This window comes from Tyto alba, unplaced genomic scaffold (genome assembly GCF_018691265.1).
Source record: "Tyto alba isolate M040663 unplaced genomic scaffold, T.alba_DEE_v4.0 Super-Scaffold_44, whole genome shotgun sequence".
NCBI classification, from domain to species: domain Eukaryota; kingdom Metazoa; phylum Chordata; class Aves; order Strigiformes; family Tytonidae; genus Tyto; species Tyto alba.
This window is the reverse complement of record NW_024881320.1, coordinates 3,841,960-3,866,198: the sequence shown is the minus strand read 5'-3', so window position 1 is coordinate 3,866,198 and position 24,239 is coordinate 3,841,960. Positions and strand designations below refer to the sequence as shown.

Sequence of the window (24,239 nt, the reverse complement as noted above, 5' to 3'; positions counted from 1 at the left end):
ACTTTTCTTTGTTAAAAGAGGAAAAACTTCAATTTCAGCCAAAGTAAGTTAGGAGAAATGAGTCAACCCAAGTTATTTAGGAATATGAGTCAGAAGGCAGAAAAGACCTGATGTAATTTTCTGTGATATCTGTCACTTTAATAGCAATGTGAAATAGAAGTCCTACTGCAGAATAACTGGTAATATATGGAAGAAAATCCCTTTTTTAATTGTTTCTTGATATGTTCTGTTTGTGGTGGCTATGGAGATTTGATAACCTCCTGCTGGTGCAGAAATAGGAAACTACAGATGAGGAAACTTGCTGTGCTGACTCAGTGCAGGTGGGCGAGGGAAGGGGATGGCATTATGTAAAAGCTGCAGTTCTTTAACTTGTCTCTTCTAAGAATTTGCAGCAATGCCCGTGTTTTGCAGCTTGAAGGCAGTGTGTGCAAAACTTCGAGAAGTGCCTGTTCTGAAACGGGTTGAGACGGCCCTTCCCTGTGTCTCACGTGCACCAGGAGATTGTTGTGGGTGGGATTGTTGCCTGTGCAAAGGAGAGGTAACCCAGTATGGCCAGACCCTGCCAGACAGGGGACTCATATGTCAGTTGTGTAATGGATAATAAAAAAAGCAAAGTAGCACAAAAAAAGGTAAGTGGTGTGTCAGTGGTCCCCTGGTGGTATTTCACGTGGTCTCGACTTGTCCCTTCTCTTTGGAAGCTGACTTCGGAGGCCGTGCAAGCCTACGCAGATCTTTCGGTAGCACTTATTCCTGTAATTTGAGTCATCTTCTGGTTGTATATTAATCAACTCTGATACAAGTCTTTTACAGGTATGTCTGTTCACCTCTCTGAGACTTTGTCACTAAAAACAAGACACTTATTGCTTTGAGTTCTTTTGAGAGATTTTTGTCACAAGTGAAGTTCTAGAGAAATCTTATAGAGACTGATGCTGCAGTTGACATCTTGCCCCTAAAGCAGGCTGGCCCTGGGCAGCCTGTGGTCGGCTCTCAACCTCAGCTGAAGCCAAATCTTGGTTTTTCTCCCTACCCACAGGGCAAATCAGACTGTTGAGGCTGGAAGACTTGCAAGTGCATACCTTCAACCTGGATCTTGCTGTAAGCTAAAGGCTATCTCTTAGTACTCTTTATCTCCAACCTGTTAAAGGGTGCATTTTCTGCACTCAGATGGTGAGTAGGAATTATTTTTTTCTTCAAAGCTAAAAATGTTTCCTCTCACCTCAGAAGCTAATTTCACACCTTGCTATGTGTCCTTAAAGAGGCTCATTAATCTAGCAATCACTGCTTGGAACGGGCTAATTTCTGAGATTTGTTAGTCTTGAGAGAAGCTGGCCACATCCCATAGAAGATGGGAGGTGACAAAGTGGCTGCAGTTCTCAGCACTGGAATGAGACCACCTGGTTGAAGAGAACATGCTGATAGTGGAGAAGTGTGAAAATAATGTCCTTTGGGCTGGTGTATGTATTAGTTGTCTCACGCTACCAGACATTACATGGTTTGTAAGGGGAATACATACCATCTTTGTATTTTTCTGTTTTGATTTAAACTGGCATACTTATGAGGCATTTGTTAAATGATCGTGTTAGCTGATATTTCAGTATTTCCCAAGTCATTTTTGTGATCGGGCCATTCAGAAAATACTGTCACTAAAAATAGTAGTGCCCAGATACATGTAACTTGTGCCTTACTCACTGTGGCTGGCAGGTTAGGCACAGGAGGGAAATAACCCACCTTGCAAATGGGTGGCTGCTGCTCATGGATTCAGTTAAGGGCTCTTAAGAACATACTTTCACAGAAGCTTTTTTTTTTACCTGACTTCCTAGAGCATGTAAGGGCAGTGTTTTCTATTCCTGTGCTTGATTTCAATGGACTTTTTTTCCCCAGTGATCTAAGACATTTGTGTTTTGTAAACTTTGCTCTCTAGAGCACTGCTGTTACTGAACTTCAGCAGCTTTGTGTGCTCGTGTTCAAACTAATTTGTGGTTACCGGAGATTTGGCTGCTGAGGGAGCCAAAGGGTGGAGAAAGGAGGGCTTTGATAACGGGCTGTTTGAAAGCTGCTTCAAGAAAAATGAGTTATACTGTACTAACCTCAGTGAAAGCGAGCAGAATGTAGTATTTCACAACTTGGTTATTTTCCCTTGCTTTTGTTATAGATACTGAGTAAAATTTGTTCTCAGTAGCACAAGTAGTTAAACATCTTCCTCTCTCCACAGATATAGTAACTGTACTTAAAAGTCATTAGCAAATTGGATCCTGTACAGCAGGATGTCTTGATGGAGTCTCAAAATATATCTTTGCATACACAGTTTGCAGTTGTGATATTTTTTTTTTGTCTGCTACAAATAGGAAGTACTTTCCAGAAAGTATAGGAGTTAAGAAAATCTGAGGCTGGACAGTAAGCTTAATTTTGGTATAAAAAATACTTTAGCATATAGGTTACATTTCAAGTGGCCTTTGGAGCTTGTTTTTATTTTTGCTGGTATTTTTTGAGACTCTGTGTGCTGGTCTGTGTTGTTTTACCTGCAGCCTCTGTAAGTATACATTTAAGTAAATCATAGTGAAACAACAGTTGTGTTAAGTTACATTTACCCGTAGCATCATTCTTAAAGCCACATTTTACTTTGTAATTCGTTAAACTTTAAATATAGCTGTGACTTGATTTACGGTAGTGAGATTTTTAAAGTTAGCATTCTTGATTAATCAGTTTTTCCATTATGAAATGTAATGGTGTAAGTGGTTAGGATGACATCAGCCTCCCAGCAAATATATCTTTATCACTGTCTATAAATAGACCATGAGCGATTGCGGTAAGTGCTTCCTTGTACCAAGAGAAAAGCTTTCTGAAAGAAACGAAACTCTCGGTACAGAGCTGGCCACAGTCACTGCTGTATCTTGACAGACATTGTCACTCAATGTGACAGCAGTCACCCGGGGGACATGGCTGGGTAAGGCTCTCCCAGCTCTCCACTGCTGCTGTGCAGAAGAGGTTTTCTGTATCTTCATGGGAAGGCTGAGAAGGATGTAAATCTCCAGGCTGGAGATGATCCGGATATAACTTACAGGGTTCTACCAGCTGCTTGCCTTGCCCAGTAACCCCAGTATTGACACCAAAGCCTTTTAATGTGAAATCCACTTTAGAAATACAATTGGGTTGGGAAATGAGACTTGGTGCTTGCTATGCTGCCCATAGCAGTTGCTCATAAAACTGTAAAGTCTGTTTTGTGATGTGTGACCTCAGAAATCTTAAGTCATCATGAGACTGCTATGTAACTAAAATAAATAAAATACCTTATAAATGTGTTTTGAGATACATCAACTTACAATTCTAGTTAACTGCTTTATAGCCTATTGTTAATTGTAAGAATGAAAAGTCCTGGTTTTTTACTGTGGCTTGTATGAAATTTGATTGTAATCGTTTGGGGAGCAGGAAGAATTGGATGCAAATGTTGATGCTAGACTTTTTCAAAAGAACCCTCACAAATCTCCTAAATACAAGGGAGCTCTGTTTGCCCTGTCACAGGCATTGTTGCTGAGCTCCAAATGCTTCAATCTTACTGTTTCATGGGTGCATCTGATGTGCACCAGGAGATGCTGTGACTCTTGGCCCTACGGATAGTCCCAGTTACTTAATCACAGAATAAACAAAGTCTGCATTATTTGCAGGTGTGTGCCAGTGGTCCTGATGAGCAGCTGTGAGGCTGGAGGTAAGAGCTGCCCTGACTGGCAGCAGTGATCCCGAACCCATGCTGCTGCAGCTGCATTGCTTTTTATTTATTTAAGCTACTTACTTGCAGTAAGGCTGCCACTTGCCCTGGCTGCCAGCAAGAGCCATGTGGCAATCATACACCACAGAAATTAATGTTCTACTCTGCTTTGGTGAGCTGCTCATGCTGGGCAGGGAACTGGTCTTGCCATATTGATGGAGACAACTGCATAAATACAGACCTACACACATCTATGTGTGTGTGTATCTATACATATATATAAAAAATACACAAGTGTGCATATATTCAAAAAATACAGACATATATAGGCACACACAGAGCCATACACCAATAGATAGATACAGCTACACACACATGACACTATATGTATTTATCTGTAGATATATTGAGGCACATGTATATGTAGATACATATAGATAGGTGGGCAGTGGGTGCACCCCACTCTGCCCCCGGGCTTTAGCTAACTCCTCCAAGGCACTCGCTTGCCTTTGGCTCCCCTGGGAGTCAGGGCTGGCTTGCTTCAACCCTCAGAGCCCTACACCATGGCATTGGCCCCCTCCCCACCAACAAGCTGACCAGGCACTGCAACATCTATTTTAAATATTGCTTCTTTAATAATCTACAGCACAGTAGTAGCTCCAAGGGAAGATACAGCTGACAGGATTTTTCTTCTGCCCCCATGTGTCTCCACATCAGTAATTCCTTATTGCTGCAGACTTTTCTATCCCCTGGCTCCCATAGGCCACGGTTAGATTTAATTCTGCTAATTATCTTAAATATAAAACATAATGCAACTGATCCCCTGACATTGCTGTAGTAATAAAAAATAGAAAAGGAAAAAAAAATATTTTGTATCCTTATTGCCAGTGTGTGCCAGTAACTGCTTTTTCCCTTACAAAAGCCCTCCTTCTTATGCTGGTTAAGGCTAATGTCTCCCTCTCCACAGAGAGCTGATCCCACGCTGAAACAAAGTCAAATTATTCCTCAGGCTGAAAAAGGGGAATTTAAAAAATGGTTGCAAGAAAAGCCCAACAGTTTCCTACTTTAAAAACAGTTCACAGTTCTTTGAAAGGGTCTGAGCAGTACAGTAGAGCGCTACATTTACTGAAAACTTCTAGTGCTGATAAAGTTTTTTTAAAAAAAAATGTAACCCAAACAAACCCCAAATTAAATTAAACTGGGAGAGCCAGTTGGCAGGCCAGGAGGAGGGCATCCCCTGCTCTACGGATAGGAATCAAGTGAAGAAAAAAAAAAAATAAAAACATTTTTTTAAAAAAACATCCAGTTTTCCAGGCCGGGTGGTGAGGAGACCCCCGCGCATGAAGGCACACCAGCGCGAAGGCAACGTGATCTGTTGAAAAACCCAGCCAGCCCCAGCTAGACCTGAGGGGAGCACGGGCCAGCATCTCGGTCGTGCTGAAACGAGAAGGGATAAAGCGAAATATCAGTCAGTGGTGCTGTGAACACAAACCCCCTCCCCGTGTTTATTCAAACCCTGGGGGTCTTACCTCTCTGTGGCCGGGCTTCTGGGCCAGGGGCGGCTTCTTGAGGATGCCTTTCCTGGGGGCCGGCGCCGGCTTTGCCTCCCCATCCTCTGCGGCATCGTAAGCCCCGGCCAGGGCATAGTGCTGCTTCCTCAGCTCGCCCAGCCGCACCCGCTCGCCCTCCAGACGCTTCTCCAGCTCCAGCACCTTCACCTGCACCCAAACAACCATCCTGGGCCCTGTGCACCCCGGGGGGGCAATCCCCGCCACCCCCAGTGCAGCACTGGAGGTGATGGGGCAGAAGAATGCGCTGCCTTCCCTTTGCACAGGTCTGGATCAGGACCTCAGCCTGGCCCCAGGGCAGCAGCACCAACTCCAGCCTCATGGCCATACCTGTGTTTCCATCTCTTCCTTCTTCAGCTTGATGAGGGACATGCCTGAAAAGTCCATGGTGTCTGGAAAAAAAGGCAGGGGACCTCTCTGAGCGCACCTTACTGAGCGCACTCCTTGCAGAGGACCCTCACGTGCCAAAGTGAAGCCAGACCGGCACCTTGGGTCATTCACCAGGCCAGAAAGGGATTTGTTTTCTTTTTTTTTTTTTTTTTACCTTTCCTTTCCTTGCAAAATCCTCACCTTTGTCCTCGATTTGCTCTTGCCCCGACTTGGTGGAAGCCACCACGTTGGCTGCCATCTCGTTGACGTTGCGCGAGCATTCCTGGAGCCGACCCAGGTTCCTGCTGCTCTTCTCAGCTTTCACCTGCAAAAAGCACGGAGATGGCTGTGGGTCCCCACCATAGCAACTCCCCACGGGTGCTCGCTGGCTCTGGGGAGCCGCCAGCAGCCATGTCCTCCCTCACAGCAGGGACACTGATCACACCATGTCAGAACAGTCCTCAGGCATGAAAACCTGAGAGGTGGAAAGGACGGACAGCCAGATGGACACGTTTATCCTTGATGATCCCCTCATAGCCAGACAAGGTGATCCCTGCAAGGCCCTTCAGCCCCAGGACACCAAACCAGCTCTGCTCCCACCTGAGCTAAGCACACCTGGATATGCAGCAAATACAGAGCTTTTTTTTTTTTTTAAATCATGCTCTTAATTTTAAAACCATCTGCTGTAAAAAGCAGTATGGGTCCTCCCCACCCTCAACCTGCATCCTCATTTGCTCACTGAAACCTCTACTCATCACTTTTGCCCAGACCATGAGGGAAGGTGGCAAGGACCAGAATCCATTATTCTCAATGCTGGCCCCTGCAGTTACTTATTCAGGGTTTCTTGTTAGTTATAAACATTTTTTTTACATAATCAGCTTGACAGGATGCTTTACACATCTTTGTTTCCAAGGCAAGCCCTACTATGTGTGGGAATATTAACACAGGTGAAGACACAGGGATTAAAATCAGACTGACTTGAAACTAGTAAGACCTTCCCTTCATCCCTGCTCCTGGAGGAACCTGCAGGACTGGTGGACAGGATGGCCACGCACCGCTGCCCAAAAACATCTGTGAGACAACGCTGCAGGAACAAAATGACTTAAAACTTGACAAGCCCCATGCAGATGATCTTGCTGGGATACCCACCTTGGAGGCAGCCACCAGCTGAGCCGTGCTGGCGGCGATTTCATGGGAGCAGACAATCAGTTCTTCGTATTTGCCTGTATGCAGGACAACTCTGTCTGCTGACTCCCTGTTATGAGTTAGAAGGGAGATCGTATTAGAGACACTTGTCATGCACTGCGAAGCAAATGCAGATTATTTATCTCCTGCTATACCTTTAGAAATCAGCATCAGACCTTGAATCACCAGCTTTGCCTGTAATTATTTAAAGCTCATTTACAAAGCAAGTACTCAAAGCCCAGATCCAGAAGTTTTGGAAGTGGATGAAGTTTTGGAAGTGTAATGAAGTGGATGAGATTTTTAAAGCTTTGTCCAAAAAAGCCCCCACATTTCCTACACTGGTACAGGGATACCCTGCCCCAATCCCAACCACCCTTTCCACAACCATCTGAGCAGGAACCAGGAAATGGAGTATTTGATTGCAGCAACATTCACATTTTGCAAACAGGAACTGGCAGTCCCTAGATTCGTGACCGTGTGGTCTGACCCAGGCTATGATGCTCTATAAGGAATTCGCAATAATGCTCCATGCAGCCTCAGCGGTGGGACGGTTTGGGTTAGTGGGTGATGAAGAAGCGTGGGCTGGCGCTGGGTGCAGCACTTGGGACTGTGCCCGGAGAGGAGCCTCCCACAGCAGCCGTGGCAGAGATCCCGGGGGTACCTACACAAGCTGCGTGGCTCCCCAGCCCACCGCCTTGGAGGCAGAGATCAGCCCTTCTGTCCAGCGTGAGTTCTTGGCGTAAAACTCCTGAGTTGTTGCTGCCCCCTGTTGTTATGAGAATATTATGGCCTGTATTAACTTGTTTCTGACATACAACAATATATAAATCCATCAATTCAGAGAAACTATGAAAATATAAACATTCATATATAAAGCCATAAGTCAAGGGATTGGCAGCATTTCTGTGCCCTTCAGGCCACTCTTATTGGCCTGCTTAAATATAGATCAAGAAAAGAGAGCAGCCCTGCAGAGAACTTGAGGGTATCAGTAGATAGAAAACTGCCTGTGAGCCAGCAACGTGTGCTCGCAGCCCAGAAAGCCACCCGTGCCCTGGGCTGCAGCCAGAGCAGGGTGGGCAGCAGGGCCAGGGAGGGGATTCCCCGCCTCTGCTCTGCTCTGGGGAGACCCCCTTGCAGTGCTGGGGCCAGCTCGGGGGCCCCCAACAGCAGAAGGACATGGAGCCGCTTGAGCGGGGCCAGAGGGGGCCACGAAGATGCTTGGGGGGCTGGAGCAGCTCCCCTGGGAGGCCGGGCTGAGAGAGTTGGGGGGGTTCAGCCTGGAGAAGAGAAGGCTCCGGGGAGACCTTTGAGCAGCCTCCCAGGGCTTAAAGGGGGGACAGGAAAGGTGGGGAGGGACTCATGACCAGGGGGTGTAGGGATAGGATGAGGGATAACAGTTTTAAACTGAAAGAGCAGATTTAAGTTAAGTTAGATATAAGGAAGAAATTCTTTCCTCTTGAGGGTGGTGAGGCGCTGGAATAGTTGTGGCTGCTCTCTCCCTGGAAGGGTTCAAGGCCAGGTTGGACAGGGCTGTGATCAACCTGGGCTGGTGGAAGGTGTCCCTGACCATGGCTGGGGGGGATTGGGACTAGATGGTCTTTAAGGTCCCTTCCAACCCAACCCATTCTGTGATTCTATGACTCTACAAAAACTAGTGTTGGAGCCCCAAGCCCGCGAATTTGGGATGGGTTTAAAACACACAAGTTTGGGCCATTGTCTTTAGGTGGACAAAGTTTTGCAAAGTTGACAGCAGAGAACACAGGGCTGAGCAACCCACCTCCAGTGAGTGAGACTGCCAGAGTACTGCTAACACAGGGAAGCACAAAATTCAGCTGGTGTTTCTGCAAACTGTAGGAAATTCTTACATATTTCATGTTGATGCACAGAGACGAATGTAGGGGAGGACTTACCCGGCCACTTTCTACTATCTCCTTCTGTAAGTTCGTAGATGTCATTACAAGAAGTCTAATAGCCTGGAACAAAGGAAAACAGGTTTTGGTGTTTGATGGGGATTTTACAGAGAAGGATTGATGCTGCCGGTGGTGAGAAGTTACAGTTTTGCAGAGACTTTGACACCCCAGATAGACTCCTGCAGTACTGACCTTCATTAGGTCCGTGCAGGAGTTCAGAATCCTGTAGGGAAACAAGAGAAAAGCGTTCAGCATCTTCTGATTCCATGTCCAGGGAAGCAGGCTTTGGCCTCAGTTAGACAGTAGGTCTTTTTTGGAGACCAGCCAGCCTGTAGATTACTCCAAAGCAGCACATAAAGCAGCTGTGAACAATTGGCAAGACAAAGGTCCACCCTTCTAAAGAGAATTTTGTGCTCAGAGTCAGGACGATGCAGCACTGGGCTGCACACAGGGCTTTGGAGCAAACCACAGCCCAGCAGGATCGGGGCACAGGACAGAAACCTGCCCACAGCTGTCGCGTGCTGCCCCTCAAAACTCACCGCTCATTCACTTCAAGCTTAACACCGGAGCTCTCGTTTCTGGCCTGGCTCATCATCTCCTGGTGGGAAACACAAGAGGAAGGTTGGATGCCATGTTGCTGCAAGGGCAAGTTGGGTGGAGGAGTGATGGACACTTTGCTGTCCCAAGGCACTAAAATGGCCCATCCTGCAGCTTCATCTCACCTCTATCCGCCTGACGGCATCCTCAATCGCCTCTGAGGTGGAGGCCATCTCCTTCTCAACCATGTCACCCAGCTCTTCTTGCTTGATGTCTAAGCTCTTGGGCCTCAGCTCCTGCCGGAGGAGGCAGCAGCCACCAGATTTTCAGCAGAGGGAGAGAAGGGAATATTTGTAAGGAGTAACACCAAAGCAAGGTATCCAACTGCTTTTTTATTCCCCCCTAAATAAAGCTGCAGGAGCAGCATTCTGTAGATCACAAGGGTGAAGGCACATGTGCCACCAACTTGCAGCAAACATGGCACAGGGACCTCAGAAGTAAGAAATGCCCCAAATCAAGGTGACAAAACTTGATTACAGGAGCAGTTTTGGCAGGGCAGGGCTCCAGAGGGCTCTGGAGAGCTGACAGCCTTTGAATTAGCAGCAGTTTAATGGGAAAGACTAATGGAGGCTTCACGAGAAGAAATATCTGAAAGTTGAGAAGTTTTTTTCCGCAAGGGTTACTGGGCTGAAAGACTTCAGCTGATCTGATCACTCAAGCTTGGAAGCTGAGATGGCTCAAGGAAAGCACCAGAACCTGTGGGTATGGGGAACAAGCCAGCCCAAAGTTCTTACTCCAACCCAGCATCTCTGATTTCAACTCTGGACAATGGGGAAAGCCATGGTTTGATTTAAAAAAAAAAAAAAAAAAAAAATGTGGTCCATCAAGGTGCATCCAGAAGGCTGCGAGCAAACAGCCCACCTTGACAAATGGAGGCAATGTCCTTCTCTATGAACTACCTGCTTTGATTTTTCGTTTAGGAAATACCAGTGCCAGTAAATAAGCCATGCTGCCTGCCCTGGGCAGGAAGGTGGGTACGCTGGGCTCCATCTCCTACCTGGGCCAGCTGCAGGACCCTCCGCAGCGCCCGCCGCACGTCCCCCAGCTCCGCACACCCCACCGTCTGTTTGTCCTTCAGCTTGCCCAGGTAGTCCAGGCTCTGCTGCCCACAGTCCCGGCACGTCTCTGTCAGCCCTGGGGAAAGGATGGGTCAGTGCTGGGCTCCTCGCTGGGCAACGGGTCCCTCCATCCCAGCCCTGCTACCCTCCTCTTCCTCCTTCCCTCAGTCACAGAGATGACATTGAGCATCAGCAGAATCCAGCAAATTTCTTGCAGAAGAGCATAAATTGGCATCCAGAGCAAAGCAACGTTACTGCCCCAGAAAGGGGCACCGGCAGGGAGGGAATGTCAGGAAGGGCAGCACAGGGAGCTGCAGGGACCATGATGCCCCCAGGGAAGATCTGCCCCATATCCAGCTCCCAGATAAGAGAGTTTTAGCATGGCCATCCCCAAAACAAACCCCAGGAGCATAAAGCCCACCCCAACCCCTGCTGCAGCCACACAGGGCACTCACGGTCAGCGTGGTCAGTGGGAGCCAGGTGGGATGTGGCGCTGCCATTCACAATGGTGTCGGCTGTCAGGTGCGCGAAGAGGGCCAGAGCCCCCACCAGCCCCGCAGCATCTGCCGGCAAAGAGGACGTGGTCAGGCGCTGTCAGCCCTGAGCAGCACTTGCCATGTCCCAGGGGCTGCAACCCACCCTTCAAAAGGTACTCAAGGATCAGTACAAGAGGTTGGAGAGGTTGGTATTGACCCCTCTGGCTCACAGGTTGCTCCTTGAATGAGCACATGGGAACCCACCAACAGCACCCGCCGTGTCCCTCCATCACCAGGGCATTGTACTCTTGCTGATGGCCCCGAAGCAGCTGGGGGCTGCTGGATGGATAAAAATAAAAGCAATGCCACCAGTCCCCAGCCCCAGGTACCTGCCATGGAGGCCACGTACTGCACATGCCCATTCTCCAGGGCATCCGTGGACTCCAGCGCCGCCTGCGCCCGGCTGAGCAGGTAATCTGCAATTAATTTAGCTTCGTTAGTACAGTCAGGCTGCCGAGCGTATGAACAAGCATGAGCACTGACTCCATGAGGCACCACTGAGTGGAAGCCAAGATAGCTCAGGTCCTCACAGCCCTGGCCGGGGAACAGCACTAAGATCTGAGCAAAATAGTGCTGAGACAAGAGCCAAAAATTCCCTCGTGGGAAGTCTGACCCCAACCTCCTTGGGTGTGATGTCTGGCAGGAAAAAAGCTGAGATGCAGTGCTATCTGTCCTGGTGGGAGAAGGGACTGCGAGTTGCAGCCTCAGTGGTTGAGTGGGATGTACCGGGGGAGCTGGTGCAGCGGACGTGCAGTGGGTCATCCAGCTTGGCCACCGCATCACGGAGGATGTCCTCAGCCTCCCGCACTGTCTCCTGCAGGATGCCGAACTGCTCATCCAGCAGCTTCTGCTGCAGGCTCTGCTCCTGGTTGCTCTGTGGGGCGAGAGGAACAGGTGAGTGGCACAATGGGGATACAGGAAAGATTCTTACCTACTGTTAAATTTTGCAAATTCATCTGGAAAATTCTGGGGGACAGGACCCCTTATCACCATGGGCCCATCACCAGCATATCCCTTGAGAACCCTTTTGCAGGATTAGACCCAAGCATCCCATTATTGCTGGTGTAAGTAATATCCCACTGGCTACATCAGAAATGGCTCAGCTGAGCCCCTCGACTGCTCAGCACCCTCCCAAACACGTCTCACCCTGGTGAGTAGAGGGGCAGTGGGACCCTCCACACAGCATCGTACCTTCTCCAGGAGCCTGCCCTGTAGATCACGGATCTCCCTCGTAGCCTTGTCAGCCTCCTGGATCAGCTGCAGCTCCTTCTCCTCAATGAGGCCACGCGTGGAGAGCAGCTCGTACTCCTTCTCGCTCACCGACCGCCTCAGCACCTCCTTCTCGGCGTGCAAAGCCTCCACCTGAGCGCTGAGCTCTGCACCCGCCTGCCAGTGGGGCCAAGAGACCCCTTGTCACTCACCTGTGACCATGTCGCCAGCCCAATGGTGATGCGGGGAGGGAGGGGAGCTGAGGACATGCCCAGCTCATGACACTGATGGGGCAGACCCACGTTCAGCCTCGTGACTGCTCCCCCGGGCTGCTGTTTGTGCCGCTGGCTTAGCGGCGGCGGCAGGCACGCTGTCTTGCACGACCAGGATTTGTGACGGGGATTGGGGCGCATCCTGCATCCCCGGACCTCATACCTGCTTGGCGTGGCTGAGCGAGTGCTGCGCCGCGTCCAGCTCGTCCCGCCGGGCGTCCAGCTCCTGCCGCAGCTGCTCCAGCTGCACGCTCTGGTCTTCCAGCTGCAACCGCACGCCTGCGCTGGGGGCTCAGCCGCTGCAAACGCGCTCCGGCCCCGCTCGGTGCCAGCACACAGCCAGGGTAACGGGAATGAGCCCGGCCGCATTTGGCAAGGAGGGGTTTTCAGGGTCTCAGGGTGGGGTATCCTGAAAGGGCTCCTTTCCCCAGGGTAGGAATTTTAGGAGCAGCCCCCAGCTTGGGCCCCATAGAACGAAAGCCCCCAAACCCACCAATTTGCATCATGGGGGGAAGAAAATGCAGATTTAGGCAAGAGGGAAGAAAGCATGCATTAAATCACACCTTCCTGAGGAGCCAGGGCAACTCTTTCCCAGATCAGGGACCTACATCAACAACCACCCTGGCCCTTTGCACTCAAACTGTGCACAGCTACCGTGTTTCCCAGGTCGGGAAGGGCTCAGTGACGGGCAGCGAAGCTCCGTGGTGGGGAAGGATCCGGGGCTGTACCAGCTCACCTTCATCTCAGCCTCTCGCTTGACCTGCTCCACCTGAAACTCCAGCTGCTCCTTGACACGCGCTACCTCCTCCTGGCTCTGCTGCGTGACCGTCAGCTGCTTGGCAGTGTCGGCGTTCTGCGTGGGGACACGGGGCTTAACCGGGTGTTCAGGGCGGGGACCCTCGCCATCGCTGGGCTCGTTCTGACCAAATTCTGGCTCAGGGGACACCTCCGAGATGCCCTTCTCACGGCATCCAAAACGCCGACTGCCGGTGGACATGAATTCAAGGGGTGCCCCCCACCCAGTGCTCAGAGGTGCAGGATGATGGGACTAATACAGCGTGGGGCTGGGCACGCACGAGCCATGCCGGCAGTGACAGAGGAATGAAGGCAGTGGTCGGTCGCTGCCTGGCGCAGGCAGCAGCGTTACCTTCCTCAGGAGCTCGGCATGTGTGTTGATGAGCTCGCTGTGCTTCTCCTTCAGCTTCGTGTAGCGGATCTCGGTGGCGTTGGCTTTCTCTGAATGGGGTGGAAAAGCATCAGCAACCGCAGCACGGGTGGCCCGTGCCCGACGGGTGCTGTAGGGCACCTACTTTCCGCTTCGGCACAGAGCCGCTGGGACCTGTCACTGTCCTGCTTCGCTCTCTGAAGCCTCTCCAGCTCATCCCGCAGCTGCTCGTTGTCCACCAGCGCCTTCTGCTTCTGCTTGCGCTGCTCCTCCACTTCCCCCTCCAGGCTGTTCACCTGCGCCTTGAGCTGCGTGATGTATCGCTGCGCCTGCAGGACACTGTCAGGCACTGCCCTGCACCGATGCCAGCAATGACTCTGCCCTCCCCAGCATCCCTATCCAGGTGCCCAGCTGCAATTTGGGCAAAACAGCCATGAGATGCATGGGAAAGCTCTTCCCTCAGCCCCTGCAGCCGCTCTGTCCCCACTATTAACAGCCAGTTGGGACAGCAAGGGACAGGTCCCACAATGCCTCCACCCCATCAGGAGACAGGTCCCAGCACTGGGAGAGGCCCCAAAACACAGCACTTTGTGCCAGGACCTTGCTCCTGCTGCATCCCGCTGGGGTTTTCACGCTACAGCACCAAAAAAACAACAAAACCCCTCTCCTACACCTGCTGCTCCCCAGCCTGGCTTTACCTCCAGTTTAATCTTCTCCATCTCTGCACGGAGCATGTCCACCTCCTTCTTCAGGCTCTCAATCTGCGCATCCCTATGGAGAGAGGCAAGTTGGTCCCACGCAGTAGTGGCCACCTCACCTCTGCCACCGTGGACCTCCATACCTGTCATCCCGAATGCCGTTGGGCGGCCCGAAGGTTTGCTCAAATATATCCGAAGTGATCTGGGGAAGACAGAGGGTGCCGAGCTGAGTCAGGCTGTGGGTGCCTGTCTCCTCGTCCCATGGTCCCCATCCCATCCTTGTGTCCCCACCTGTGGCTCGGTGGTGGAAGCTGTGCTGATCTCGATGAGGTTTTCTGGTTCCTCATCCTCAGGGGCTTCCTCAGGGATGACGACCACCGGCTTCACGTGTTCAGCCAGCGCGGATGCCCGCAAGAAGTTCGGGGGGCTCTGCAGGGACATGAAGTTGGGGTGGCATTACCTGGGGTTTTGGGGACCGCTGCAGGCAGACCACCGAGGGAAGGCAGGCAGCCATCCTTATGCTACTGAGATATGCCAGCAGGTCCCTCTGCCATGTCCCCAAACCCCAAAACCATCCATGAGGACATGCCTTGTACACTCTGAAGCCACAAGCTTTCCAAAGCATCACACACAACCACCGCACTGAAATCCTGCCATACCTCTGGCAGCCGAGGGATCTGGATGAGCCGCTTGAAATACAGCATATCAGATGCTTTCTTAAAGAAGTTTTTGAGGCTGGAGAGGGGGGAAAGAAAAACCGCTCGAGGGGAGGCGGGCAGGGGACCCCACCACCCCACCTCAGCCCCGGGTTACCTGCGGAACTGCTCGTGGAAACGGTCTCGGTGGCCCTGTAGCGTGTCGCCCGGCAGACCTGCAGCGATGTGGGGGACAGCTGTGACTGATCTGGGGCTGCAAATTTATTCACAGGCACCCAGATCCCTCCAGCTGCAAAAGCCAAAGGGGTAAAGGCCAGGTGGCAGTGGGATGGGAGCGGTCAGGACAGGAGCGGGGTGTCCCCATTCCCAATGTAGGTACCGGGGATGCAGCGCAGGGAGAGGCAGGTGTGGGAACCCCAAAATATTTGTGTGAGGCCCCTGGCACTGCACTGCCCAGCAATCCTGTGCAGGGGGCTGGCAGGCCAAGGCACATCAGTTTGAATTCATCAAGGACAAGTGCTTCTAATTCCTTCATCTGGGATGTCTATGTGGGATGGAGCAGGTCCTTAGAGCCCAGGTGGGATACAGGGACATGGTGACGGATGCATCCATCCACACAAGCCTGAACCCCAAGAATCCAGCCAAAAGCCTCACCCGGGAAAAGACCAGACCAGGGCACATCCCCAGGGACTCACAAGAATGCAGTTTGAACATTAACTTGACGGCATAGTGGTAGAGGTGGCTGCAGTCCTGGATGACCTGGATGAGGGGGGCCAGGCGGCACTGCACCGCCGACATCTGCGACACCGCCATCGAGGTGTTGAGCTGCCTGAAAACTGAAGGGTTGAGCGCAATGAGGTGCCGGCGCCGTGTTTGCAGAGCCGTCCCGCTCTGGGCTACTCAGCTTGATCATTAACCATGACGGATGTGGCTTTGCCGGGACACGGGGCAAACACCGGGGTTGCTGCCTTTCCTGTCCCACACTCCAAGCAAGAAAAACACCCAAAGGGACCACGGTGGCAAAGGGAAGGGGTGCTCAGCTCTGCCCCAGATACCCTGACCCCAAAAAGGAAGGACTTAACCCCATGGTGCTGCAAAGGCAGGACAGATGCCCTCAGGAGCTGTTGCTGCACAACGCAGACGAAGAAGGTGAGGGGGTTTGCTCCGCTCTATTTAATCATGCAAAGAGCTGGGAGATGCCAGGGTGGGGGACAGGCCTGCTGGCACCGCAGCCTCGCCTGCCCCGGCTCAGAAACAGATCCCTTCCCTTGGCAGAAATCCAGCCAGCATATCCACTCCAGCTTCTTCCCTGCTCAGCTTTAAAGTATTTATGAATATAAATTCTCTGTATAACTGGGTCAGGAGGAGAAGTGGGAGGCTGGTGGGAGCCGGGAGCACAGTGTCTCCCGCTGTGCCCTGCTTTCCAGGGCAGCTCCGTGTTTCTGACTCACGACAGAGGAAGAAACCGCCACATTTTTAAGCCATCTAAAAATTCCTGGAGAAAGAGGCAAGAGAAACAAACACAGGCAGGGGCCTCCAGCCCTCCCCAGAGATATTTCAACAAGAGGAAATAAGGATTTAGAAAGAGGTACAGCCCCCTCTTCTGCTTTGAGGGGATACGGGTAATGCATATGATTAAGATGGTTGTATCAAAAAGAAATAAAAATATATTTCAGAGCAGCACCACTCTGAAAACAACACACTGCATTGCTCAGGTGGGCTAAAACCAGCCACGTTCCTTAAATACTTTCCTACAACTGTCTCTACAGAGCAGCAACAGGGGAAATTGGCTGAGAAACAAATTCAGGAATCTCATCAGAGAGGAAGGAAAGACCCAAGCCTCCGACCTCAGCCTCCCAAGCCGGAACTCTGTTCTGACCAAAGAGTGAAACTATTGCTCAAGAGCCCCAGGGCAAACAGGAGGGACCTGCCGCCTCCTCACCTGACTCCGACAGCTTCAGCTCACAGTCCAGGTAGTCAAACAGCTCAACTGTCAGCTGGAAGCTGCCAAAAAAAAAAAACCAAAACAAAACCCCATCACCCGATGGCAGAGACATCCTTGCTCTGGTTTCTCGTGTTTGCTGCAGGTTGCCGCGCCAGCAAGGGCTCAGGTTGATAAGAATTTGGTGGTTTTGCTCCCTGCATTTACGCTCCTCACCACTCTGCGGGTACAGGAGGAATCAGGCAACATCCAACCAACTTCTAAAACACCAATGGCTGCCCTGAACAGGAGCTGTTTTGTTAGCAGGGTGCTGCGAGCCAGGCAGCAAGAACCCGGTGACCACGCACTGGGTGCTGCGCTCCTGCTGGGACACTCACATGTTGTTCACGTCTGTCCCTGCGGTCTTTTCCAGCACTTCATCTGACACTTCAAGGCTCGGGGGGAACTCGGGATGCTTCGTAAGGAAAAAAACAAACAAACAAACAAAACCACCAAACAAAACAAACAAAACAAAACAGAAGTTGCTGCTAGTATTTTTGCCGGTGCGACACACCCCCCAGTGAAGCCCCGTCCCCCTGGCACGGCAGGGTGTGGAGGGGGGCAGAGGGTCTCACCTTGGTGTGGAAGGAGATCTTGGTGAGGAGGAGCCGCGTGTAGATGCTCACCAGCTGCCCGTACCTGTCATGCAAATGGCCCTGCCAGAGACACGAGGGGAAACGTGGTGAATTCGGAGCAATGTGACCGGATCCACGTGTGCCAGTGAAACTGCATTGGCCCTACAACTCTCACCCTCTTGCCCTTCACCATGCATGTAACCATCACCCAGCAGGGTCAGAGATGATGGGTTATCTCAGGTGGTGCTTTGCCCTCCCCATGCCCAAGATGTTTTTCAGAACCCACCTCCAAACCCCCTAGGAAGGCACAAACCTCCGCTTCGCCCCACTCACCCACAGGTCCCCCGTCTCTCGGATGTTGCTGCGGTACCTCTGGCAGTCCTGGAGGACCTGGGGACAAAAACAGAAGGGATGCAGCACGGTGGGGCTGGCACGGAGCTGGACAAGCACCCATCTGCCTGCCCTGAAGCTGGGGAAGAGGATGGATCCAGCGCATTATGCTGCTCCAGCTTTAGGAGAAGTTCAAGCCCCTCAACAGCAACCAGAGGTCAGGGCTTTGCACCGGGAGGTTTCAAAGATGTGAGATAACAGTGTTTCACAGCCGCATGGCCTGGGAAATATGGCCAGGGCAGGGAAGGAAACCCACCCTCCGTACAGAGGGACATTGGCAAGAGCCAAAAATTTCCCACCAGCAACACAGGAGGGACGTTTCAGAGGACGTTTCACTCACATTGGGGTGGCCGTCACGCAGGACCTTGTGCAGGACGTGGCAGAACTTCCAGCTGAGGATGGCACTGCTGGGCAGGGGCAGTCCGATGGCGTAGGACCAGAAGGTGAACGCTCCTTTCTCATGGTGCGTCCCCAGGATGATCCCTTCCCCGAGGTCAAGGTCAACTGGACATGCATGGGAGGTGGGGACAGGCTGGGCTGGGGGCCACTCCTGTTCAACTTCCATTAAAAAGGGGACACACACCACAGGCACAGAGATCACCGGTGTGATGCTGCACCCACAGATAAAACCTCCATTTATATTTTTCTGGTGCACCTTCCCCTGCTGCAGGGCACGCTGGGACTCTTTGAATTTTATTGCCAAAGAAACGTAATTTTATTGCACTGCTTTTGTTTGCATTTTCACCAATGGACAAACCTACATGATGCCATCCCCCAGCCAAGCTCTGTGTGGGTCTCCTGTCTCTCAGACCCCCCATGGCTGCAGCCCCATGGGGTGAAACCCCTCCTGCCTCAGCACTGGATCTCCTCCACACTGTCCAGGTGAGCCAAGAGAAAGGATACGGCGGGCATGTTTCTCCTTCACTGGTGCTTCTTGCGTATTTATGGCTTTGCTGATGCTGATGGCCTGTGAGAGGAGGAGAGAGCAGCCATCAGCAGCAGCACGACCCTCACGATCCCCAACCCACGAAGCAAAGAGCTGGCTGTGCATCCAAGTACAAATGGACCAGCCACGCGGCGCTTTCGGGGAATACCCTGAATTTTATAGCACACTTGTCACCTTAAAGCCATTCATGACACATTAAAATAGGCTTTTTTATCCATGATCAAAGCAATCTGTTAAAACCCCCCATCCCCAGCACAATCAGTCAGAGTTGGGCTCCCTGCTGTCCCCATCCCAGGAATCAAACAGCATTTTTGCAGCCTGAACTCAGCGCCATGCCCAGGGAGCACTAAAGCACGACAGCGAGATGTCAAATTCCAGGGTTGTTTCTCTAATCACAAGGAGCCTTTGAACCAGGGGGTGGTGGTTTGTTTTTTTTTTTTTTGATGGTGTTGCTGCATGCAAACAGCATGTGGGGAAAATGCAGCCCCCGAGCAAGGAGGGAGTGGGGGCAGAGATGCCCATTTCAACAGAGCAAAAATCCAGAGCAACTCGCTTATCAGAGGGCGATTATCTATATTTTAGTATGTTTGATCACAACACACTTTAAACTATGAATTTCTTTCAAAAGACGACCCCAGAGAGGGTTGTGTCTCCTGTGTGATGACAGGCTGCAAAATGGAATTTCTGTGAATGAGGAGGATCTTCCTCCTCCTCCCCAGGTCCCTGCAGACTCAGCTGAACTCCTTCGCCCTCGCACAAGCCCTTGGTCACCACCAGAGGAAAAAGGTCCCAGCTGGGAAGGCAGGAAGCGGCCCCGCCACCAGCCCTTGTGCCGGAAGAGAAACCTGGTCCCTCCCTGCAGCCTTACAAGCTGTAAAAACCTTATAAAAAAAAAATCTTATCTCCCCTCCTGGGGAAAGCACCTGCTTTGACATGGCTGCTTGTCCAGGGGATGCCTCTGAATCGAAGCACTTTTCTGCGGGAGGAGGAACCCAACGCCGAGTTATCAAGTGCTCCTGACTTATGCAGGAGGAACCTGACACCGTGCCCTAGGGGGCAATGCCAAAGGGGTTGATGCACCAAATCGCCCCAGATGAGCCCAAAACGGCTATGCCCATGAGTCGGGCACAACAGTGGCAAAACCACTGTGAATGCACCCCAAAAAGTGAGCCAGCCCCAAAATGCAGAGCCCAGTCACTGGGAAAAGACACTTTTGCCCTTCCAGCACCAGGGAAGCCCTGGTGTTACCCCACCATGTGGGGCCGTAAAGCAGCAGTGGAGTTAAGCCGGTGACTTGCTGTAATCCTCTTATTCCCAAAGGTTAATGAGCCTGGAGTGGCCAGAAACAGGCATTTGCAGCACAGCTGCCTCTCCCAAAGCGCCCAACACCTCCGCAGCCACCCAAAAGCCTGGAGCAGATGGAGAGGCTGCACCCCCAACCGCAGCTTGGCTGGCGAGGAAATGTGCCACGGGGTCCTCAGGGCTGCCAGCACCTCCCGGTACAACACCAAACTGATGGTTTATTGACACAGAGCAAGCTTTATCACGTGCTGGAGAGCAACAAGCCGATGGTTTTGCAAGGCAGGGCTTGGAAACATATCTTCCAGTCAAGGGCTGCTAAAGGGGCTATTGCATGTTACCGAGGTGTTTTGCATAGGCGAGGAGCGGGGCAGACACATCTCCCAAACCTGGATTTTCACCACCCGCTGTGTGCAGGAGCAGCATGATGAGCTCGCCCCAGCCCATCAGTGGGAGCCAGGCTCAGCCTCAAGCCCCACGGGGCCAGGAGGAGACACAACCAGAGGGGCCAATGTGCAAGTCGAGGGCAGACCCCCAGGGAAATGCCATCCCATGTCTCCAGGGACAGGAGCTCAGCCACCCAGTACTGCCCGGCAGAACTGGGATAGGGCTGGGACCCAGCTGGCCTGGCCCAAAACCAGGCTGTAATTCCCATCGGTGTTGGTGGTTTTACTGTGTTTATTGCCCAAAATCTCATTTCCAGCCTGACCAGCCAAAATTCAGCCCGGGAGCTGCCAGAGAGGCCGGTTTCATTTTTGGTGATTCAGCGCAGAGGTTTCAACTGAGCCATTTGACATCCAACACAGAGGAGTGGAGTGGTGCAGGGGCAGCCCCCAGCCCACCCACAGCTTTGCCATGACTCAGACACCACGTCCAGCGTGGTCCCGAATAAACCACAGTGGTACCGACCCAATGCCAATCCCTCGGGACTGCCAGTTCACATGTGCTTTTGCTGGCTCTAAACTCTGGGCTATCCAGGAGGTCCACAAAAAGGGGATGCTGGGACCAGGGATGGGCACAGGGTGACGCTGCAGCCTGGGACACTCATGCCTTCAGGATGTCGCTGCCGGCTGCCCGGTGAAGCTGGGCTGTGGAAGACAGCTCCAAAACGGGGAGATTCACACTTGACCCGGCCTCTTGGAACATCATCGGCATGTCTGGAGATAGGTAGGTCTCCAATGTCAGGGCAAGAGCACAACCAGCCTGGCCAAAGTCTTCATGCCACCTGCGGGACAGTTCCCCATCACTGCTGGGGAGCGGAGCAGCCCCAGCCCCGTCAGCGGTGGGGTCTGACCCCAAAACCTGCCTGACCACGGGCCGTGGGAGCCCACACGGGTGCAGCCCAAATGCCTTACTCACAGCCCTCACGTACCAAGCCGGTGACTAAAGCCAGGATCAAAGCACCCAAATGAAGGAGCACAGTTTACATCCACCCGTCCTTTCCAGGCTGCTTTTAATTACGGCGTGATCCTCCCTGCCCACGGCTCCCCGAAACCCTCGCATCCCGCGGGGCCGTAATCCCCACCCGGCAGGTGGATGCCAGGTTCCAGCACGACGCCGTGGCAGGGAGTGATTTTTTTGTCAGCAGGATGTCAAGCTGGAAACCTCCCCGGCCAGGCAGCACGAGGGCTGCTGGATCAGCCCAACTGCAAACGGCTGCCCTGGAGTTCCCTTCCTAACGTTTCTCCTTCCCAAATTACACCAAAGAAGGCACCACTCGGCCGTTACACACACTGTATTCCTGGCAGCTCAGGAGCTTTCTGGATTTTTAACATTCTTATTTCAGAATGGCCACAGAAAAAGGCAAGTTTTGCCTCCTGTCAGGCTGGAAAGTGAGCACCCACTGTGGGACGGCAGCTTCCCACCTCCCACTGGCAACCGCTCCAAAGGGGACATCTGTACCACCCTGACACAAGACCTCAAAAAACATTTTCAGAGAAGGCAGGTGACCTTCACGTCACCCTCAAGCACCTGGGATCATACCAGGGCCAGCAACTCCTGTCCGCACCCAGGGGCATCGCCCCAACCTTCACAGGGGGAAAGGAGATGGGGCAGCATCCTTCTCCAGGGATGGTGTGAAATCCTTGGCCGGTGAAGGCGCGTGGAATGGACGTGCCACCAGCGTCCCCACGATACAAAGGCGACCGACAGCCATCTCCGCAGCTGCTATAATTAGATGTAAAGTGCAGATCGATACGTACTGACAGAGGAACAGTTTTGCTCTCACCTGAAGCACAACTATGGGAAACCACGTTAGGATAAAGCTTCTCTAGGACACTTTTTCAGCAGTTGCTGGAAAAAAAGGTCAGTTCTGGGTGGTGACTGTGACTGTCTGCCAGCGAGCCCGGGGTTTAGCTCTCTAACGGAGAGTGACCACCCGTTCACCCTGTCTGTGGCTCTGCCCACGGCATCCCGGTGACTGCGAGCGAAGTCGCACCGACGCAGCGCACAAATCCCACAAAATGCCGTGGAAGGGTGGGAGGGAGGAGGAACCCGCTCCCGCACGGCCGGCACAGGCTGCCCTTCGGCGCACGAGGCAGCGCTGCCGCCGCGATTATTTATCAGCGGTGCCCAGCGGGACGATTGAAGGAGACGCATCCAGAAGGAACCGGAATTGCCGGTTTTCTCGTGTTGCTCCCCAAACCCAACAAGCTCCGTTTCCTACCCAGCACCACCGTGACCCCACGAGGCCCAAAATCACCACCTGCCTTCTCTGGCATTCTCCGGGGCCAAACCAGCCCAGGGGCCGGGGATGGGCCAGCAAAGCAAAGAATGAAAATATCTGCAATGTATTTGCAGCCTGCAAAATCAGAGGCGTCAGAGGATGTGTGCCGTGAGGGCACTATTATTTTTGCTGGGGCAGCCAGCAAGCCTGTCCCTCTGTCCATCCCTGCCCACACTGTTGAAGTAATTAGTTTCCCACAAGCCGTACGCCGGCCCCGTCACACCCGAGCATCCCCCACCCCACAGGGGCCGCAGGAAGGGGTACGGCCACCCCCGTCCAAGCCGGACACCTCGAGGCACGAACACGTTTAGGCTTTGTTTTCACTCTGCCACTCTCCCCGTGGCCGCGCATCCCAACCCCCGCGGCGGGAGACCCCACGTGTGACCCAACCCCGGGACAAACGAGCCCCCGGTTTCACCGGAGCTGCCGCGGGACCGGGATGCAGAGATGCGCGTTAGCGGCGCGGTGGGCACCGGGAGGGAGCCCCGGGCTCCTGCCTGCGCTGGCTCCCGGGCTCGGCCGCGCTCCGGCCGCCACGGCCAGGGCCATAAAACTTTCCCTGTTTGCTCACGGCCGTGTTTACCTGCCGATAAGGCCCGGGGGAGGTGCGGGGGGGGTTGTGTGTGGAGCCGCCTGCCCGGGGCTCTCCGCTGCCCGCCGGGGCGGCGGCGGTTGGCAGGGAACCGGCCCCGGTGCTCGGCCCAGGGGCAGCGGGCCGGGCCGGTACCCACGCGGGACCGGGAGGAAGCAGTGGGGCAGGCGGGGGCGGGGGGGAAGCGTGAGCCGCGCCGGCAGCGGGGACGGACAGAGGGACAGACGCACCGCCCCACCTGGGGGTCCCCGGAGCCCACCCCCATTCCCCGGGAAGCTCCCGCGTTACAGCGCGCCCCGCGGAACGGAGAGGGCCCGCTCCTCAGCACTCGCGCTTCCCCCCCACGCCGGTCCCGGAGCCGGTCCCGGGGCAACCCCCCCACCCGCCTTCCGCCGCCCATTGCCTGGCTCTTGTCGAAGTGCTCCCGCTCCGCCTCCAAGCTGTGCCCTCCGCGGCGGCTCAGCACCCGCGCAGGGACGCTCTTGATGCTGTTCATGGTGGAACCGCGTTCCGCGCCCCGCGCAGGCACCAATCGCTCCCTCCCCCCCTCCCTTCACCACCCCCCGGCCGCGCACTGCGCCGCGCCGCGCCGCGCCCGCGCACCAGGGCGCCCCTAGCGGCCGCGCCCGGCCCCCGCGCGGCCCCGCCCAGCCCCACGCCCACCCGCGGGCAGGTGGAGCGGCGGCATCTTCCCGCCCCCACTACCTCCCTGTTTCCCAACTCTGCGCCCCGTTTCTGATAACGCGGCGGAGCCCCTCTTCACCCTTCTCGGGATTAAACCCTGCAAATACACGCGCGACGCGTG

The 24,239-nt window shown here is 53.3% G+C and overlaps 1 protein-coding gene across 1 annotated transcript; it reads right to left on the bottom strand.

The window, feature by feature from the left end:
- Positions 1–4,316: 4,316 nt before the first annotated feature.
- HIP1R (huntingtin interacting protein 1 related) lies at positions 4,317–23,975 on the bottom strand. Its single transcript, XM_033008167.2, has 32 exons — positions 23,838–23,975; positions 18,776–18,839; positions 18,213–18,355; positions 17,816–17,872; positions 17,483–17,563; positions 17,246–17,322; positions 16,869–16,930; positions 15,622–15,762; positions 15,084–15,141; positions 14,930–15,005; positions 14,562–14,699; positions 14,414–14,472; positions 14,271–14,343; positions 13,718–13,901; positions 13,555–13,643; positions 13,144–13,260; positions 12,571–12,672; positions 12,118–12,312; positions 11,653–11,800; positions 11,256–11,342; positions 10,846–10,953; positions 10,330–10,466; positions 9,458–9,568; positions 9,275–9,333; positions 8,928–8,958; positions 8,736–8,798; positions 7,491–7,591; positions 6,790–6,895; positions 5,842–5,965; positions 5,602–5,663; positions 5,233–5,421; positions 4,317–5,140 (listed from the first exon to the last, which is right to left on the bottom strand). Exons 1-32 carry the CDS (start codon positions 23,928–23,930, stop codon positions 5,102–5,104), a joined length of 3,174 nt encoding a protein of 1,057 aa, XP_032864058.2. The 5' UTR covers positions 23,931–23,975; the 3' UTR covers positions 4,317–5,101.
- Between the last annotated feature and the right edge of the window lie 264 nt (positions 23,976–24,239).

Coding starts and splice junctions, on each gene's coding strand:
- HIP1R (XM_033008167.2), bottom strand. CDS start 23,930: ATGAACAGCATCAAGAGCGTCCCTGCGCGGGTGCTGAGCCGCCGCGGA. Junction 13,644..13,717: donor GCTCTGTGCCGAAGCGGAAA/GTAGGTGCCCTA, acceptor CACCCCATTCAG/AGAAAGCCAACGCCACCGAG. Junction 5,966..6,789: donor AGCTGGTGGCTGCCTCCAAG/GTGGGTATCCCA, acceptor TGCTTTTTGCAG/GTGAAAGCTGAGAAGAGCAG.